This window comes from Monodelphis domestica, chromosome 3, assembly GCF_027887165.1.
Source record: "Monodelphis domestica isolate mMonDom1 chromosome 3, mMonDom1.pri, whole genome shotgun sequence".
NCBI classification, from domain to species: domain Eukaryota; kingdom Metazoa; phylum Chordata; class Mammalia; order Didelphimorphia; family Didelphidae; genus Monodelphis; species Monodelphis domestica.
In genome coordinates, this window is record NC_077229.1 from 25,776,605 (window position 1) to 25,795,927 (window position 19,323).

Below are 19,323 nucleotides of genomic sequence, written 5' to 3' on the forward strand. Positions count from 1 at the left end.
ATTGTTATACCCTGAGCGGCATTCTGTCCAACTCTCTTTTTTCATGTCCATAACACAAGAACATTCTGTAATTGAAGTAATCAATTATAGCAACCTTGGAGCAGCAATTCTATTTAGCTGACTTCATTTGGTTCTTTTCCTTTCTCATTACAGACTGTAAGCGTTGGAAGGACCATAGGAAACAGCTAGTCTAGACCCTTCTCATTTTACAGGTGAGGAGATGGGGGAAGATAAGTAATCTAAGGTAATGCAAAGAGTTAATGTAAATCGCAGCTTCACATTTAGTTCAAGGCTCTTTCTACTACCTCACATTATTCTTCCACTGGTCTTTAGGGACCTTCTGGGATGATTGTTTCATTTATCAAATGACCACAGAAATGCAAATAAGTGACAGCAAAAGGGATGTGATTATTTTGCACCAAATGTCCTGGAAATTCCACAATTGGACAGTGAAGATAAATGACTACACATCAAATGTGATGAAAAATGAGAGATTTATTGCACTGGGGTGGGGGTTCAGTACCATGGAGAGCGCCAGGGAATGAGCTCTACTCTAATTTTCAGGGATGGGAACCAAGGCTGGAAAAGCTTTGCTGCAGACAGTCAGTTCTTCTGAATTGAGATTAAAGATTCAAGTTGTATGACAATTTAAAAAGCAAATAGGAAACCGTAGTTTACGTTCAGGAAAAAAAGCTGCATGAAAATATACATTTCTGTTGCTCTACAAAGGTTCTAGTTCATGTAAAGGAGAAAACTCCTGACTTCAGGAACAAAATAGGAAGTAGTTTATATAATCAAGCTGCTGTGAAACCCCTATACTACATACAAACCACTTATAAAAAGTCACGAACTGAGTCATAAGAAAAATGGTGGCACAGAACACATTCTCCCTTCCCAAATGGAGAGATTTTGAGCCATGAGAATTTGCATTGGCTAGGACTTCTTCACTATTTATTTCACTGGTCCTTTTAAATGGCCCCCTCCCTCCAAGCCTCTCCAGGAGAGAGATGTAACTTACTGATAATGGTGGATTCATTCTTTAGCAGTTCATTTTCTGATTCTTGGAATGGGATGGAAACCATAAAATTGCCAACTTTTCCCCTCCCCAGCTTTTCACAACACACATCCTTTGTCTAAGTTGGGGGGAACACTTAAAGTTCTAAGTTCAGTTCTTCACTCCTATTTTCAATTGACTTCATTTTGCATCCTGAAGATTTCTCCAGATGATCTTACTGGGTGGATGTTTGCAAAGAGGCACATTCAGGCTCAATAGACAGAAATTTTCATGTTGGCAAGAAAAAGGGAGGTAGGTTTCCTGGAATGTTGGGTGGAGCCCCTGTGGCAAACCCAAGGGAGGACACAGACAAGAGTCACCTAGAATGAGAAGGCATGGATGGTTGTGATCTGTATCATTGGAGGGAATACCCACATTCATAAAATCACAGATTCCTTGGAACATTTGACTAAGGAAACACTTCCCAACAAGCATGGCTCTCCAGAAGTGGAATGAGCTGCCTTACGAGGTAGTAGGTCCCTCCTTAATTGGAGGTCTTCAAGCAGAGGCTGAATGACTGTTGGGTATGTTATAGGTTTGGGTGAGGGGTAGTTGGAAGTATGAGTTGAACTAGTTGCCTTCTGAGGTTGATTCCAACCCTGACATTCTGTGATTCTATGACCCCTTCTTCATCAGACATTGGATTTTCAGCTATGATCATGTGACCATGCAGAATTCAGCCAGTCAGCAAGATTGGAAGCCAGGACTTCATAGTGAATAGTTTTCTTGAAAAGATGTCATTGATTGTCATTTGGCATGGGGTAATTACCAACTGAAGCCTAAGCATTTCACAAGCAATGGGTCTTAGAACTAGACTAGTGAAGTTAAAAGCACTTATGCTACTAATATAATCTAAGACAGCTCTTGAATCAATGAGTTCATAGAACTATTTGAGTATTCTTCTTGTTATTTACCTTTGAAACTGTTTGGTCAATCTTGATGGTGGTACAATTATCCAAGTTGGTATCTTACTAATCTGATTGATTAGGGAAGATTTGGTTCAAGTAGCTTCTTCATTTTGTACTGTCAGCCCAGGAGATAGGGACACAGTGGTTTTTTCCCCCATTTGGAATTCCTCAAAGAGAGGTTGGCAAGGTGGGAGTGGGGGCTCCTTGTTCAATATATTGTAGAAGATACTCTTATTCAGGTACAGATGGGATGATAAAGCTTCTGAAGTCACTGCCAGATCTGACATTCTGTGACCCCATGATACTTATTAGGTTCTGTATCATCCTTGGGTTTTATCCAGGTGATGTTTACAACATAGTGCTGAGCGCATAGTAGGTACACAAAAAGGTTTGAATGATCTGGAAATAACTCAGGCAGGTCAAAAAAGTGAGAACATTCTTACATTTCTCAATGTGTTGTTCCAAGGGAACAGGAAATCTTTCCTCTTCCCCATATCAGAAGCCTGGTCCTCAGAACAAACCTGCCTATTCAATTGTTCTTCTTCATTTTCTAGGGCAGGGAAAGGAGATGATATTCTGGAGCATAGCAATCCTTCCAGGTCCATCTTGTCCAAATTCACAGACTCAGATGACCCTAGAATCATGCCAAGTCTTGTAGCCCAGTCCTGGTTCTCCTCATGACCTTGAAGGGCCAATTGGTATAAACATCAAGTTCATTGAATCACATACCAGAGAGCCTTGGGATGTGCCAGTTGGCCATGATCCATTCTGTCACGTGACCAAAAGTGACCCATACAATTTGCTGCACTTCATTTCTGTTACTGGAGTTAATATTTACAAATAAGAGAATGGCAGCCATTTGGGGACACAGGTTTATAGCTAGACAGGAATCAGCTAGTGCAACACCTTCATTTTACAGATGAGGATCTCATGATTAGAGATGTTAAATGTCTTGCCCAAGGCCACACAGGTAATAAGTAGCATAGCTATAGCCTCTAACTCCAAATCCAATGCTCTTTCCACACTGCCTCCAAAAAAAAGAAAGAAAGAAAAGAAGAGACAGTATTGTAATTTTATTCAGGACTTTTCTGAAAAGATTGCCTGGGGAATGACCGATGGAGAACTGACACTCATAGGATCTTAGTCCTATATCCTCACTTTATAGATGTGGAAACAATGTCCCAGTCTTATCACTTTAAAGTTCTAAGGTACCAATTCTAGAGGCCCAAATCTGGATTTAAAAATCTAGAGCACAATCATTTGGAGAAGAAAAGGAAGATGAAAATCCACAGGGCAAAACCTGGCTCAGTCATTCCTGAGAAGATATTGTCCTCCACGAGACACTGGAAGCCACTCATTTCCAGCCAATCTTTCTTTGTGGAAAAGAGACACTGTGTCCTATCTCCAGGAAGGACCTAGACAGCTCTTTGCAAACTTCAGCCATAGCATTCCACAGGTTATCCTGATTACTTGGCAACATGGGTCTTTCAGGCTGTTAGGAGGTGTCCAAAGCTGTTGATCTGATATTTCAAAGGATCATCTGGCCTTTGCCTTCAGGGTGATAGAAAAGGACTAATATTCGCAGCAAGTATAGACATATACATATAGGTAGTACATGATATAATTTCATCAGTAAAGGGAGTTCCCAATGAGGAACTCCTAGCCAATGCAGAGAGGCATTTGCTTTGCAACTTATAGCCTTAAGGAGTTGTCTGAGAATAAGTAGAAACATATTTAAACAATTATCATAGGATCACAGATTTAGAGATGGGAGGGACCTCAGAGATCACTGAGCCCATCCTCTCACCTCACCATTTTACAGATGAGAAAGCTGAAGCCCAGAAATAGGAAATGACTTGTCCAATATCATACTGGTTGTATTCAGACCCAAGTCCTCTGACCCCCAAAGGAGGGCTCTTTCCAAGGTATCATATTATTATCTGCCTAGCTTCTATCAGAATACTAATGTTGTGTGGTAACACAGCACAGTGGATGAAGAGATCATCTTAGAGTTAGGAAGCTGAAGGTTCAGGTTCTCCCAATGACCCCAAAGGCTGTATGATCCTGGGTAAGGCCCATAACCTTCCTTTGCATCAAGCAATACTCTAAGGCTATAAGAGGCAAAGTGGTTAAGTGATCCATATTGGGAGAGAGAAAATTTCCTTATTGGGAGTTCCTAATGCCCATGAAATCAAAGATCTAGTGGGGGTTGGGGAGCAGGAAGCATGCTTCTACATTGATTCAACATGACCATGAACTCAAAGTGGGTAGTGCTAAAGAGACAAGTTTCTAAGCAATGAAGATCTGGTGATAAGCTTGCATCAACATTTTCTGAAGCTCCAATTTTTGTAAACTTAATTTCAACTGTTAAAACACATAGTATGGTTTGTAGAAAGGTCCACCCAATTCTCAAATTCCTCCAAGGAAGTATTATGTCCAAAAATATTTAATCCCAATGATTTGAGTATTCTCCTTATAAAAACAGACATATATGAATTGAAATGACATGCCTGGTGCATTTTTGGCACTTGTTTTGTTTTGCCATTACAAATTACAAACACATTCAGATATTTGAAAAAAGAAAAAAACCCTTCTCTAAAGTATTTTACAATGCAGGGACCCATCCTAACTGTCTCTAGACTAGAATAAAATTTTAAAACATCATCATGGTTACAGAAGACTGGAAAAAAGACATTGGAATTCCGACCCCCCCAAATAACACTAGCTTTTCCATCCATCAGAACATTACAAGGAATTCCAGGTCCATCCCAGCCTGTATCCCTTTTGGGGAGCAGGGTTAGAGTTAAGACCTTATAGAAGAAAATGTTTAGTTTTTCCACAAAATATAGTATGTTCCAGGATCACAAAAGATTAATAGAATGCCATCATTTCAGTTGGCAAAATGTTAGATGAAATGTCAAATGTAAATAAAAGATTGATTTTTACCTTAACAAAACATTGTTTTTCCTTTGAAGTTGGCCTTTACTTCCCCAAATGTTGCATCAGCCATTCATCTCCAGGAAGTGTATTGACTATGTTTAAGGGGGCAGGGGATACCATCAAAAACATGGATATCCTATCTGACCTTGGTAGTAAACCTTGGGTTTTCCTCTGATAGTTATAGAAGAGGTTGAACTTGACCAATATGGGTATGGAATAGCTTTCCACCAAGAAGGGGAAGTCCTGAACCTTGGACCATTCAGAAACAAGTCTAGATTTCCACAGAGGAAGTGATGAACCTGTTGTTCCATTCATCCCAAGATATTTCAATCTGTCAACTAAAATTCCCAAGGGGTGCCACATATGAGCAGAGGGGCTTTTAACACTATAAGTCAGCTTGTAGTAAATAATCTTGATGCTGCTACAGGGAGAACTGTTTCTCCCTGGGCCCAGGAAGCAGAACTAGGAACAACAGTGACAGTTGGAAAGAGGTAAATTTAAGCTGGATGCAAGGAAATGTTTCTTGATGATTTATCCAAAACTGATGCCAGCTTCTTTGAGAGGCAATGGATTTCCTCTAATTGGGAGTTTTAAAAAAATCCTTACCTTCCATCTTAGAATCAATACTGTGTACTGCTTCCAAGGCAGAAGAGTGGTAAGGGCTAGGCAATGGGGGTGAAGAGACTTGCCCAAGGTCATACTTCTAGGAAGTGCCTGAGGCCTTATTGGGAGTTTTAAAGGAATGATTGAAGATATTGTAAAGGCATTCTTGTACAGATATAGACTGGCCTAGATGACACTGAGATCACTTTCTACTCTGTAATTCTTTAATTCTGAGACTGTGATTGACTAAAGCTTCCAGATCTATCCAAATCCTATACCCTAAACTGGGGCCATATCAGGGGACATCACATGGGAGTTGTAAACAAAGGATCCCACTGATCCAGGTATGTACTAGGTTGGGAGAGGGGAGGAGGGCAATGGATATTAGGATAGGGCTTCTCCATCCTTCCACTCCATCCCCATCCTCTATTGTACCTCCAGTGTTATTTGAATGACTATCCCAGAGGGCAAGGAGTTCCACGTGGTGCTGGTTTCCATCACATATAGCTATCTGATGTGCCTGGATTGGGGGAAAAGGGAAAAGACCCTGGCACTCTATAGCCAAAGGAGATTTGTAGCTACCTTGATGGCCTGAATATAACTACCTGATCTCGGTGTCCTGAAGATTCTTCAACTCTAAACTGTTGTCTAGAGCAGTGAATGCTGCCAGTGTGATTGATATCCTAGAAAGAAGCCCTAGAAAGTCTCCCACATCTAAGTTATGATTCTTTCTCATTCTTCCCATTACCCTGAGATACAAGAAGGGAGAGAAGGGCAATGCAGGTAACTAAGAGGGGTCTTTTCTATGTCAATGGTCAACATAAGAAGCAGTGAGAAGAAAAAAGGAGAAACTGCAGTGAGATGATACTTGGGCTCATTGTCACCTTTACATTGCCACCTTTACTATCAAATTACAGTAGATCCGTTTCTACCAGGAGATTTCTTTATTTCACCAGGGAGACTTCCAGCAGGTTGCTTATACCACATTACATTCTCAGTCTTACTGGAGTCCCTGGTGGTTGATCAAGGTTACACCCTCTGTCCACGAGGGAAGAAAGCCTAGCTCCCTGCAGTTATGCTTTTTCCCATCACCTGTCATCTCTTTTTGTAACTCTTAATCCCTACTCCTTAGTCATTCAGAGAAATGAGGACTGCCCCTTTAGGACTCTGAAGGTGCTTTTTTAAAAAGACCAATTTCGGGAGCTCCTTTGAGTCACTGCCTTCCCATCCATGGTTACTTCCTGTCCATTCTGGATGTGTCTTGCATGTATTTATACATCCACTGGTTGTGTCCCCTAGTAGACTGTAAGCTTCTTGAGGGCAGGTACTGTTACATTAAATCTCTGTATCTCTAGCACTTAGCACAGTGTTTGGCACATAGTAGTTGCTTGATAAATCCTTGCTGATTGATCCAGTTCATCCTCTCTCAGTGGATTGATTGCAGGTTCCTTGAGGGTCTTGGATTGCTTCATTCTTTGTAGTTGTAGTAGATTCCTGGCACATAATATGAGCTTTACAAATAATTGAGTTGACTGAATCCCTTGTTTTGGAGGGAGAGTCAAGCTGGGGATTATGTGGCAGAGATGGGGATGGGAAAGGGTCAGACACAATTCAGCTAACCTCTCATCTTAAGACACTCCCCCCCCCCCCCATGGAAATCCATAGATTGACACTGTGTTCAAAATAAGAGAAAAGAAAGCTAAGCATCCCCCAGGGCTCCTGGGCAAGCAGAATTGGGTAGACCCTGCTGCCTAAATGCATGCTAATTTCTGGCAGCTACAACATGTCACACATCTCTTTGTCACTACTGAGCAGGTATCAGGGAAAGAAGCCATGCAGGCAGCTTGTGAACACGGGGTCAGGTTTCCCTCTGTGCCCTTTCCTGCTGAGACCTAGAGAAGCGGCTGACCCTTTCTTGTACCAATTTCCTGAGTCAAGGATGAAGCTGGAGAGGGAAGATATCTCTGATTTCAGTGGCATTGCAGATAAGCCTTTACCCCCATAAACAGCCAATGATATGAGTGGGTAAAACAGAAAAGGTGGGACAATGAGGAAAATAGCTTTTGATGCTTGGACATCTCCTACAGAGGAAAGGAATTTGCCAGAAATGGGTAGGGACCGGAAAGATTCGGTACTCCTCTACCAAGTGTCAATACAACATAAAGGATGAGCATGAGAATACAGCATCACATTTGAGATCAAACTGGCCAAAGTCCCTGGGTCATCTCCAAGAACCAAATCATGGTCCCATGGAGCCTGAGCCATATGGCCTCACATTTCTTTAGCTGCCTAGAGACACTCCCCCCCAAACCTTCAAACCTTCACTCCCAGTGGCCCTAAGTCTGGACATTGCAGCAACCTTGCCAATGCACCATTTTCCTTTGTGCCGTCATCCAGAGAGACTTCATCAGCAGTGAGTTCATGGCCCATCTTCCTCCCCTTTAACCTTAATGACCAAATACACACACACACACACACCTGCACTTAGGACTGAAACTGTGCCAAGTGCCTGGCCTGGACAGCCACCCCAAACAGCTGTGTACACCTATTTTCACTTAAATATAATAAATACAGTGAAGAAAACAGGAAATCTTCAATAAAGAGTCTAAAGGAAAGACAATGGAAGAGCCAGGGTTTCAATCGAATGCCACGTGGTCTCTGGATGAGTTACTGAGGAAGTCCTATTGTCATTCACATCTTGAAGGTCACATCTGGAGCATAACTGTCTTTATATTGAAACTTCATATTCTCTTGTTTCCTGTGATTGAGGGAAGAAAAAATAAACATTTATTTTATTTTACTAAAGCCCTTTTATAGTCTGTCTTGATATCAATTCTAAGACAGAAGGAGAACAAGGGCTAAGCAATTAGGGTTAAGTGACTTGCCCAGGATCACACAGCTAGGAAGTGTCTGAGGCCATATTTGAACTCAGGACTTCTCATCTCTAAGCCTGGTGCTCTATCCACTGAGCCACTTGACTTTCCTTGTATGTATACACTTAAATTTTGCATTGTGTCTAGGGAAATGGATATCATTTTTCCTAAACCCTTGCCTTCTGTTTTAGTATCAATACTGTGTATTGGTTCTAAGGTACAAGAGTGGTAAGGGCTAGACAATGGCAGTTCAGTGACTTGCTCAGGGCCCCACAGCTAGGAAGTGACTGAGGTCAGATTTGAACCTAGGACCTTCCCTTTAGACCTTGCTCACTATCTACTCTATACCAGTTACCCCTATAAATATACATTTAAATTTTGCATGGCATCTGGGGAAATGAAAATGGATCAGAGGCTTAGGTTTTAGTGGTGGCTTGGTCACATCCTAGTTGCATGCCTTGCAATATGCCTTCACCTTCTAGACTCAGGCCCTTTACTTTTTTTATTAAAATAATTTCTTTTTAGATATTTTAGCCTCCCCTTCCCCAAACTCCCTACACTGTAGAAGGCTTCATCCAGCAAACAGATACATAGATTATGTCTTTTGTGTTTCCACTTCTCAGTTCATTCTCTAGAGGTGAACATTCACAAGTTATTCTTCAAATATTAAAAATCTGTAACTATATATAATGTTCTCTTCATCCTACTCATTTCACTCTTCCTTATCTCATACAGTTCTTTCCAAGTTTAGAAAGCTTATCATTTCTTGCAGTGCAGTAGTATTCTGTCACAATCATCTACCATAATTTGGTTTAGCCATTTCCCAATTGATGGACATCTCTTTGATTTCAAGTTCTTTGCCTTCACAAAGAGAGCTGCTATGGAACATATAGGCGATTTCCTTTTCTCCCTCATCTCTTTGGGAATTAGATCCATGCAAGTGTATAAGGGTATACACAGTTTTATAACTATCTGGCCATAATTCCTCGTTGCTCTCCAAAATGATTAGATTGGTCCACAGTTCCACCAACATCCTTTACTTTTCTTAACTGGTTTTCTCAATAGTGATGTGGACATCATAACTGATAATTGCCTGTTAAAAAGCTGAAGAAATTACAAGATGAAATGAGCTAATGTAGGCAAAACCTTTTATAAATTGCAAAACACTAAATAAAAGTAACCTACTAATAGTACCACAGCCACAGAATTTGAATAGTAAGGAAGCTTAAAGGTCAGTAATCTAGTGTAACCTACAATTGAATAAGAATCCTTTTTCTAGTGTTCCTTCTCTGTATAACCGTGGACAAATCACTCAATATTTATGGACCTCAGATCCCTCATTTTTTTCATTCTTCCCTCATCTTTAATTTCATTGGACCTCAGTTCCTCTGAGTTTCCTTCCATTTCTCAAACTATGATCCTAGGACGTAGGTTCCAGTCTGTCTCTGATACTGCTTGTGTGGCCTCTGTTAAATAATTTAACTTCTCTTGAGCTCCATTTCCTCATCTGTAACCTCCTTTGAACTAGTTTCATCTGAGTTCCCTTCCAGACTTGAATCTAAAATTCTAGGTCTAGGTTCAGATCCTGATTCTATCAGTTACTTTCTTTGTGACCTTTGGTAACTTATGACTTCTGTGGACCTTCCATGTCTGGGTGTCTAAGCTTATGATCTTCTATACAACAAGTGGTCATCCAGAATTTTTACTTCAGGAAATGAGTTGCCAACACATCCAGAGGCAGCCCATTCTACTCTGGTCTAGCTCTAATCATCTGGAATTTTTTCTTGACACCAAACCTAAATTTTCCTCCTGGAAACTTCCCCCATTATTTCTAGTTCTGTCCTCCAGCCCCAAGCAGGACCAGTCACATCCTTATTCTACATGGCAGCTCTTCAAATCCCCAAAGACAGTATCAGATCACATTCCTACAGCTTTCTTCCTCTCCTTCAGTTTTCTTTTCTCTGGACCAAAAATTCCCAGGTTCTTCAATGATCCCTTATTGGAAATGGATTCAAAATGCTCCACTCTATTATTGTCTTTTGGCCATTCCTCTAACATCCTTTCTTAGTCCTTGAAATATAACTCCATAGAATTTAGAGCTGGAAGGGAACATACATATCATCTCATCTGTCACCATCACATTTAGAATAATATCCTTGGACCTGCCAATCATTTCCCTCTTTAGGACTCCAAGGTTGGCTCCTTCTTCACTAATCCTCACTGCCAAATGTAAGTAAAGCCCTTTGTAAGCATGTATAAAGCACAGAAGAATTGCCTTTGGTTACTTGTTATTTTCTTTAGTCCATTCTCTGAAAGGCTTCTATCCCTCATCACCTTCTGAATTATGGCCTCAATAAATAAAGACAGCTGGCCACTCTCAGAGTTTCAGCCCATTTAAATCTCCTCTCCTGGGGAGCCTTCAGGGTCAGCCCAACCTGCCAAGTGGCCACTCTCTGTTGATGAAAAGGGACCAGGTGTTTATCTCCTCCTAAACTCCTGAAGCATCTTTCTCAAAGGAGATAGAAAAGCCTCATGGTTATCTCATTACCTGCCTTTGGTAGGGATGCAGAGAGTCCTGGTGGCTGCTTCCCACTGACAGCTGCCCAGGGAGTTAAAGGGAATTAAACCTTCAGTTTCAATTTCCCATCATTCCAGTGCCAAGAAAATGAAAGCACCAGAAAGAGATCGACTCACCCCTGTTTCGTAAATTGGGTTGTCAAACTCAGTCTCAACTGTGATCTGGCTGTATGGGTGAGAGTACATTAGAGGCAGGCGCAGGTTGGAGTAGTATCGACACCTGGAAGAGAACATGGGAGGGAGAAAAGCAGTTACTTTCCCAAGGAAACAAGGTTCAGTGCTGAAGGAAAGCAGCCTTGCTGCCATGTTCTTAAGAATCCCCCATTTCCTTCAAGGCTTAGCTCAAGCCCCACCTCCCCATGATGCCTTTCTTGGGCCCCACTGCTTTGAGTTTCTTCTTCCCAAATTATCCTGAACCTCTCTTGAATGGTTTTTTTGTATCTATATGTATACATATGGTCTTCCCCAGCTAGATTGTAAGCTCTTTGAAGACAAGCACTCTTTTGGTTTCATCTTTGTGGTTCCAGAACTCTGTGTAGTACCTGGCACATAAGAGGATCTTAATGAAACTGCTGAAGATAAGACTAATAAATTAGAGATGGCTGACTTAAGGCAATATTATTGGCAAACAGATCCCTTCTCTACCATAACAATTGTCTGGTGCCTTTATAACCCCTCCAGCCCCACTGTGAGACTCTTGTCCCAGCATTAAATGTGATAATGAGGCATCTTGGTCATTCAGCAGATAGAGCATTGGACCTGGAGTCAGGAAGATCTGAGTTCAAATCCAGCCTCAGTCACTTATTAGCTGTGACTCTGGACAAGTCACTTGACCTCTGACTACCTTATATTTTCTCATATATAAAATGAGGAAAATAACGTCTACCTCTCATGGCTGTTGTGAGTATTTATAAGTGCTTTGCAAATTCTAAAAGCTATCTATGATTATCATATATTATGATTAACTAAGATATAAAATATATCAATGCCTGTCAATTCATTGATGTTGTGCCCCCAAAAGAATGCAAACTCCTTGAAGACAGGGACTGTTTCATTTTTTTTTTATCCTCAGCACTTAGCACTGTGCCTGAGTTTCATAAATGTTCGCTAATTGGTTGAATAATTCAAAAGTCTTAAAAGAGATCCCATTGCCACTTCCAAAGTTCTTCCCTTAGTTAAATAAAACCTAACCATCATCATTTTACTTCTTAACAGTAGTAACAAGAACAGGACCCAGACATTAGGAAAGAATGAACCCCTGCCCTACTCTACCTGGGCTTGTGTGGCTTAATGAAACTCTCAAAGGGGATTGGAGGCATTTTTCTAGAGAATGCTTTATTCATGCAATCTGCCATCATGGTTGGCTGGCTCTTACCTGGTGATGTAGATGTAGGCCCCACCCAACAGGAGGGAAATGATGAGCACTGGAATGAAGATGGCCAATGCCATGTTTCCCCCTTCCAGGGAGGTCTCTGCGGCCGCTTCTGCTACTAAAAAGGTAACATTTGTTAGGAACTCTTTTTTAGAGGTTTGATAGGGGAGGCACTGAGGGAGGAGTTGTGGCAACTCTGCCCACATCATTCCCCTGCTCAATATGTTTCATCGGCTCCCTATTAGCCTCTAGGATAAAAGTTTCTTTAGTTCAGCATTTCAGGCCCTTCACAATTTGCTCTAGCCAAACCTTCTAACCTTATTTATTATATGTGTTATCCCTTCAGGAACCATTTGTGCCTGCCAAAGTAGCTTTATTGCTTTTCCACATACTCTGTTTTCCATCTTGTTGCCTTTGCATAGGTTGTTCCCAGTGCCCTCCTTACCTCTGATTCTTGAAATCTCTAGTTTCTACATACTTTCCTTTGATATACTCCTTTCCCTTCTCTGGACTTCCTTTGCCTTCCATTCCCCTCTCTTCTCTTGTCTTGCTTTCCCATGTCTTCTCTTCCTTCCCTTGCCTTGTCTTCCCTTTCTTTACCTTGCCTTGTCTTCCCCTTCCTCCTTTTTCTTTGTCTTGTGTGCCTTTCCCCCTTCCCCATATGGGCACATATTTTCTGTCCCTGCCTTTGTGAGGTCAAGGACTAGTTTGTTTTTGCTTTTTTTTTAACCCCAATTCCTAGAGCAGTGTGTGGCTTACAGAAGGGCCTCAAAATGATTGCTAACTAACTGATTTAGAGTCATAAGGATCTGGATTTGAATCCTGGCTCAATCACTTATAACTTATATAATCCTAGAAAAATCACTTGACTTCTCCGGGCCTCAGTTTCCTCTTAACATAAAATAAAGGGATTCACAGAATAACAGAGAATTGAAGAGAGCTTAATGGCTATCTAGTCACTACAGCATCCCTGACAAGTGGTCATCCAGCCTGTAATTGGAGATTTTCAAGGAGGAGGAACCCATTATCCTTTAAGGTCATTCATTCTGCTGTCCAAAAAACAGTGCTAATTGTTAGGAATATTTTCATGATTGGATGCCTACATTTTCCTCTTTGCAACTTCCACAAACTTCCTGTGATTCTTGGTTATGCCTTCTGGGACCACATGGAACAAATGTAATCTCTCCTCCACATGGTAACTGTTCACAAGCACCCCCCCCCCCACTCTAAATCTTCTCTCCCTCTGTACATGGAATTCCTCCAATACAGCATGCACTCAATACATTTCACCATCCTGATTGCCTTCCTGATAACTCTATGTCCCTCTTAACTTGTGGATTGCAAAGGTTCCTTCCAACTTTAATTCTATGCTCCTAGGATATACCTAAAAGCAATCTCCATCCTTAGAGGAACTCATGTTTGGCTCCTTGACATCCCTGCCCTGCAAACCTGCTGAAAACAAGGAACTGGGAAGAGAAACTGGTGCCTGGAGAGATCTTCTCTACCTCTTCACACTCCCTACCTTTCTCCCCCAGCACAATATCCTTGGGCCAGAGCCCCAGAATGTCTCTCTCTCCTTACCATGGAATAGCATTCTGCCCTAGATTGGAGGAAAGAAGACTCATGGGGGTCATGATTGCTGTTTGGAAGGCTATCCTATGGAAGAGAGATGAGATTTTACCCCAGAATGTCACATCAGGAGCAATGCCTTTATTCTTAGAGATAGTCTTTTATTTTTATTTTTTTAATTTGTGATTTAAAATTTTTTATTAATTAAGAAAATGTTTCTGTGGTTACATGATTCATGTTTTTTTTCCCTCCCCTCCTTCCACTCCCCTCCCATAGCCCCATAACATAGTTTTACATGTGTCATTGATCAAGACCTATTATTAGATAGTCTTGATTTCATGGGAAAACATCAACAAAATAACAAAGTTTCCTAACAATCAGCACTGCCTCAAAGTGGAATGGACCTCCTTAAGAAATAATATATATCTTGAATAAACACCTAACTAAAAGTATTTATTCAAAGGCTAATTGAGATCTCTTGTCAGGGAGTATTTAGAGGGAATTTTCATTCTGGTTATGGGCAGCTAGGTAGCTCAGTAGATTGAGTGCCCAGGCCTAGAGTCAGAAGAACTGAGTTGTGTGACCGTGAGCAAGTCACTTAACCCTGTTTGCCTCAGTTTCCTCAACTGTAAAATGAGCTAGAGAAGAAAAGGGCAAATCATTCTAGTATCTTTGCCAAGAAAACTCCAAATGGGATCACAAAGAATCAAACATGACTGAAACAACTGAACCACAATTTTATTGTGGTAAGATTGGATTAGATGTCTTTTGATGTCCCTTCCAACTCTAAAACTCTGTCATTGATTCTTCTGTCCACCCTACATACTCTATAGGGTGCTAGTCAGTTAGTGTTTCCTCTGAAGTAGAAAAGCCTAGATTTCTTCAGTGCCAGATGATTATCTTGAGGAGGAAGAAGAGACAGAGTCCAGAAGAGTGAATGTGGGTAATGTATAATTGAAAATCTGTTACCCTAAAAAAGAACTACATTTCCTGGGAACCCACTGACTTCCTATCATTACGTACTTCCTGTAGATAGGGAATATATTGAGTGGGCGGCTCTACTTTTGAGCTCTTTGGCTTGATGTCTCAAGCATGGTGGTGGTAAGCATGGGAGTTTTGAACATGGGCACATGGTTTTTATTTTGTATCCCTTTTATTCCTTTATTTATAATGACCTTTAATAAATCTCCTAAAATATGATATTTTTATTATTGCACATTAATTTTAATTTTTACAGTAAAGAGGACAAGAAACATTATAGGTTTTTTTAAAACTCTTACCTTCCATCTTGGAGTCAATACTGTGTATTGGCTCCAAGGCAGAAGAGAGGTAAGGGCTAGGCAATGGGGGTTAAATGACTTGCCCAGGGTCACACAGATGGGAAGTGTCTGAGATCAGATTTGAACCCAGGACCTCCCATCTCTAGGCCTGACTCTCAATCCACTGAGTTACCCAACTGCCCCCCATTATAGGGTTTTAAAGAACTAGTTTGATAGTAGAGAAAGTTCAGGACTAGGCACTGGGAACTGTGATCTCCAGCTTTGATTTTGCTATTAATTTTCAGTGTGACCTTGGTGAAATCATGTTTCACCAACTGACCTCAATCTCTAAAATGAGAACATTGGACCCAATGATTTTTAAAGTGCCAGATACCTCCAAGATTATGTGACAGCCTTGAGATCAGAAAAAAAAGCACTAGGGTCATAGATGCAGAGATGAAAGAGATGATTGGAGGTCATCTAGTCCAACCTCCTCATTTTTATAGATGAAGAAACTAAGGATCAGAAAGATGGAATAATTTGTCCAAAGTCACACAGTAGGCAAGTAATAGAAATGGTATTTAGACATATGAACCACAGTTCTCTGACTTAAAATAAAACATTCTTTCTACTGTACTTGGTTGCATCCTTGAAGTAAGTAGAAGGGAAGGGGTTTTGCCTTAGTGAAGGGGGAAGGAATTGAGGAAGGGGGCCAGTGTCATAACCAGAGTTCTGGGCTCAGAGAAAGGACCACAGAACCAGTCTGGTTAGCATAAAGTATCACCTCATTTGAGGGGAGAATATTATTGGTAGGGCTAAGGAGACATTCTGAGACTGGCACAAAGATGCTATTCTAGGAGACAGTGGTAGGGAGTATAAAGAGAAGGAGAGGGAGCTCACTCAGACATCTTGTTGAACTATTTTTGCTAACTACATACTAAATTGTACTATTTTATACTGCAAAAGGCAGTGTTCTCTGTGTGCTCTCTCTCTAGCCCTGGGACAAAAGCTCTAATTGCTTTATCGTAGTTATGGCTTCAGGAGGGGTGATTTGTGGGCTGAATTATGAATTACTCGTCTTTTGTATCTCTAGGGATAGGAGACTCTGAGGGTCACTTTTCTGAGTCACTTTCCAGATTTGGGCAAAGCTAGATCTTATTCCTTGGGGGAATGATGCCTAAGGAATTATTTATATGGAGCTAAGAATGAGCACTAGGTAGGGAGATCGCTTGTAAGGAGTCATTTAGAAAGAATTCTTCAATCAAGAATTCCTGATTAATGTCTATCATTCCTTTGATACTTTCATTGATATCAAGCAGCTAAGGCATTTCAGAAGTTCCCATAGTTCACTGCTTTCCCCTCCAGCCCCTGCTCTCAAGCATAAAAAAGGAGCATTTCAGCAGCAAAACAATCATTGGATCGTTGATTTAGAGCTGGAAGGGTTCTTTGAATTCATCTCATTCAACCCTTTGCAGACAAGGAAACTGAGGTCCAGGCAGGGGAAATACTTGACCAAGAGCAAGTATATGAATTTGGACAAAGGTTCTGTGACTCTAAGTTCAGAATTCTCAATTAAGGAATTTCATCTTCACCTTCTGGCCTTTCCATGAGAACAACCACTTTCAATTTCTCAAAATGAGTGAATAAATGGCCACCCCTTACTGCCACCTCCCCTTCCTTCTCCATGGCTGGTCCTCTCCCCGAGTCCCTTTAAAAGTGCCATCAATTATAGCCAATGGATTTGACATCACCTAGTCCCCATTTCCAGGTGTGCTACTTATCATCAGAATGCTTAATGCAGTCCCTGAAGTGATGAGTCAAATTGCTTAATTGGCTGAAAAATCTTACAACTGGGTTATTTGAATAAACTGTTTCTCTGACATATGAAATGTCAGTTTCTCTTATATCTTCCTGTACAAGGGATTGGTGCCAAATTGCTATCCTGGAGTATTTAGGCATCCAAGATGAATATCCAATTATTTTTTCACAATAGCCCTGCCCATGCAGCTGTTGGCAGAGATGGAAATGGGCTTTGTGAAAACTTGATAAAGACACTCAGTGACCTGCCCCCATCTTTCCTGTTGTTATGTTGTGTTGTTGGGATTTTCATTGTGCAACTCACCTTCTAAAGCATGCTCGAAGCTGTCTTGATTAACTGAAAGAGAAAGTGGGAGATATTGGGACATGGTAAATGCATTCATCCCAGTCCCATGAAACATAAAAAGTAAATGCCAGTCAAAATCCTTCCTACCAGGCACCTTCACAGTCAGGCATTTAGCTGTTGCATTTGTGTGGGTATCCGATCCCCGTACAATGTGTCCCATGGCAGCAAAGACAGGGATCTTTCCATTAAAGAAATCATTTTCCTCTTCTATCCTTCATTTAAAGGAAATTCCCCAAAGCCACCAAAACAATCTTCCCAAGAGGGAAGTCTGACCATGTCCCTCTCCTGCTCAAAAATCTTCAGAGGTTTCCCGTTGTCTCTAGGATGAAGTATAAACTTCTCAGCCTGGAATTTAAGACTTTTGCAATATGGCCCCAATCTTCCCTCCCAGCCTTTCATATTTCCTTTTCAGCCAAATTGTACTTCCAGCCTAACTCTGAACCTTCTGTCTTTTGTCATGGTGCATTCACACAAGCCATCACCCACACCTGAAATGTCCTCCCTTCTCATCTTTATTTGTGAGATGACTTGTCTCCTCCCTGCATTATTTTGGCATGTATTTCATGTATACTTAGCTGTGCATGAGTTGTCACTCTCATTAGAATATAAACACCTTGAGGTCAGGCACTGTTTTTTACTTTTTGTCTTTGTTTCTTTAGCATTTTGTAAAATGACTCGAATGTAGCAGATGCTTAATAAATGCCCAAAGACTCATTGTCATCACCACTTACTAAGATGCCTTCTTCTCCAGGAAGCAGTGTTCTCTCCCTCCTCAAATTCCCTTGTATCCACAGATCAGTTTCCATGGTGCACCTCCTGACTCCATCCTCCCCCAAGTACAATGCAAGCTCTTTGATTTTTATTTTTTGTGCTCAGCATAGTGCCTGGTACATCCACAAATACCACAAATACACAAATTCTCTGGGGTTTTGTCAGCAGAAGGAGAACCAACAAATCATCTAGGATTTGGCTTCAAGAGCTAGTCCTGGACAAATCCCAGGTGTGTGAGATTGGGAAAGTCTCTTAAACTCTAAGTGTTCCCTGATAATTCTCTAAGACTATAAATTGCTGAGCATACATGCATCTATACTGGCAGAGGGAATTTCCTATACTGATGGAAACTTTAGTGTCAGAACCCAAAAAGTACAGGAAGAGCTACCTAGGAAATCAGATGACATCCTTGGGAGAGCTGTGGGTTAGAGGCCAAAGAATATTCATGATATGATGTGACTTTAATCCAGACACCAATTCTCTCCTTGGGGCTCAATAAAGTGGAGAGAGCATAGGATGTGAGACAAGAAGTCTTGAATTCAAGACTGGACCAGCTTGGCTACTTAATTACCTTTTTACTGGCTGGATAATTTGAAAAAGTCCCTTTCAGCTCTGAGTTCAAGATCCATGATTCTAAATTAAGGTGAGAATCAATATTCTCTCTTGTAGTGTCCATGTATCAAGAGAGAAACCTTTTAATTTCCTCCCTCCTATAGAGAATTAATACTAAAAACGAATTATTTGCTAAGTAGGGGAGTTATAGAATACTTCTTAAGATTCTAGGATAAAATATAACCCTATATGAATGATAGAATATTTTCTAACAAGACTGAGTCATAGATTAGGTGCTCACAAGGTGGGGAAGCTCAGTAATTATTAATTAATGCTTTAATAGCAGGCTTTGTGATGATACAAGGGGATACTTTGTACCAGTAAAATACTATGTATCATAGTAACACCAGAAGTTTAGAAGATCCTTTATAGTAGCAAGGATTATAGATATTCTTCTTATAAAAAAGATCCTTATAGGGTACTTTATAATGGTGTAGAAGTTATAGGCTACTTTGTCACAGAATATGGTGTTCTCTATAAAATTACAAATGGATTCTTTGTAAGAAAAAGCATTGTTAAATATTCCATGGAAACAAAGGTGCTCGTGGGATACTTTGTAATAGTCAGAAGATAGAGGAGATAGAGGGTACTTCTGTTCTTAGAAATCACAACTCTTTTCAC

At 40.8% G+C, this 19,323-nt stretch overlaps 1 protein-coding gene across 1 annotated transcript in view; it reads right to left on the reverse strand.

Annotated features, from left to right (window-relative positions):
- Positions 1 to 475: 475 nt before the first annotated feature.
- The window catches only part of SEZ6L (seizure related 6 homolog like), a 43,905-nt gene continuing 25,057 nt past the window's right edge, over positions 476 to 19,323 (reverse strand). Inside the window, exons 5-8 of the mRNA XM_056821570.1 lie at positions 17,278 to 17,310; positions 12,331 to 12,445; positions 11,073 to 11,175; positions 476 to 8,263 (exon numbers count right to left, since the gene is read on the reverse strand). Of these exons, the coding sequence (XP_056677548.1) occupies positions 8,234 to 8,263; positions 11,073 to 11,175; positions 12,331 to 12,445; positions 17,278 to 17,310 (281 nt within the window). The 3' untranslated portion in view covers positions 476 to 8,233. The remainder of the gene's footprint in view (positions 8,264 to 11,072; positions 11,176 to 12,330; positions 12,446 to 17,277; positions 17,311 to 19,323) is intronic.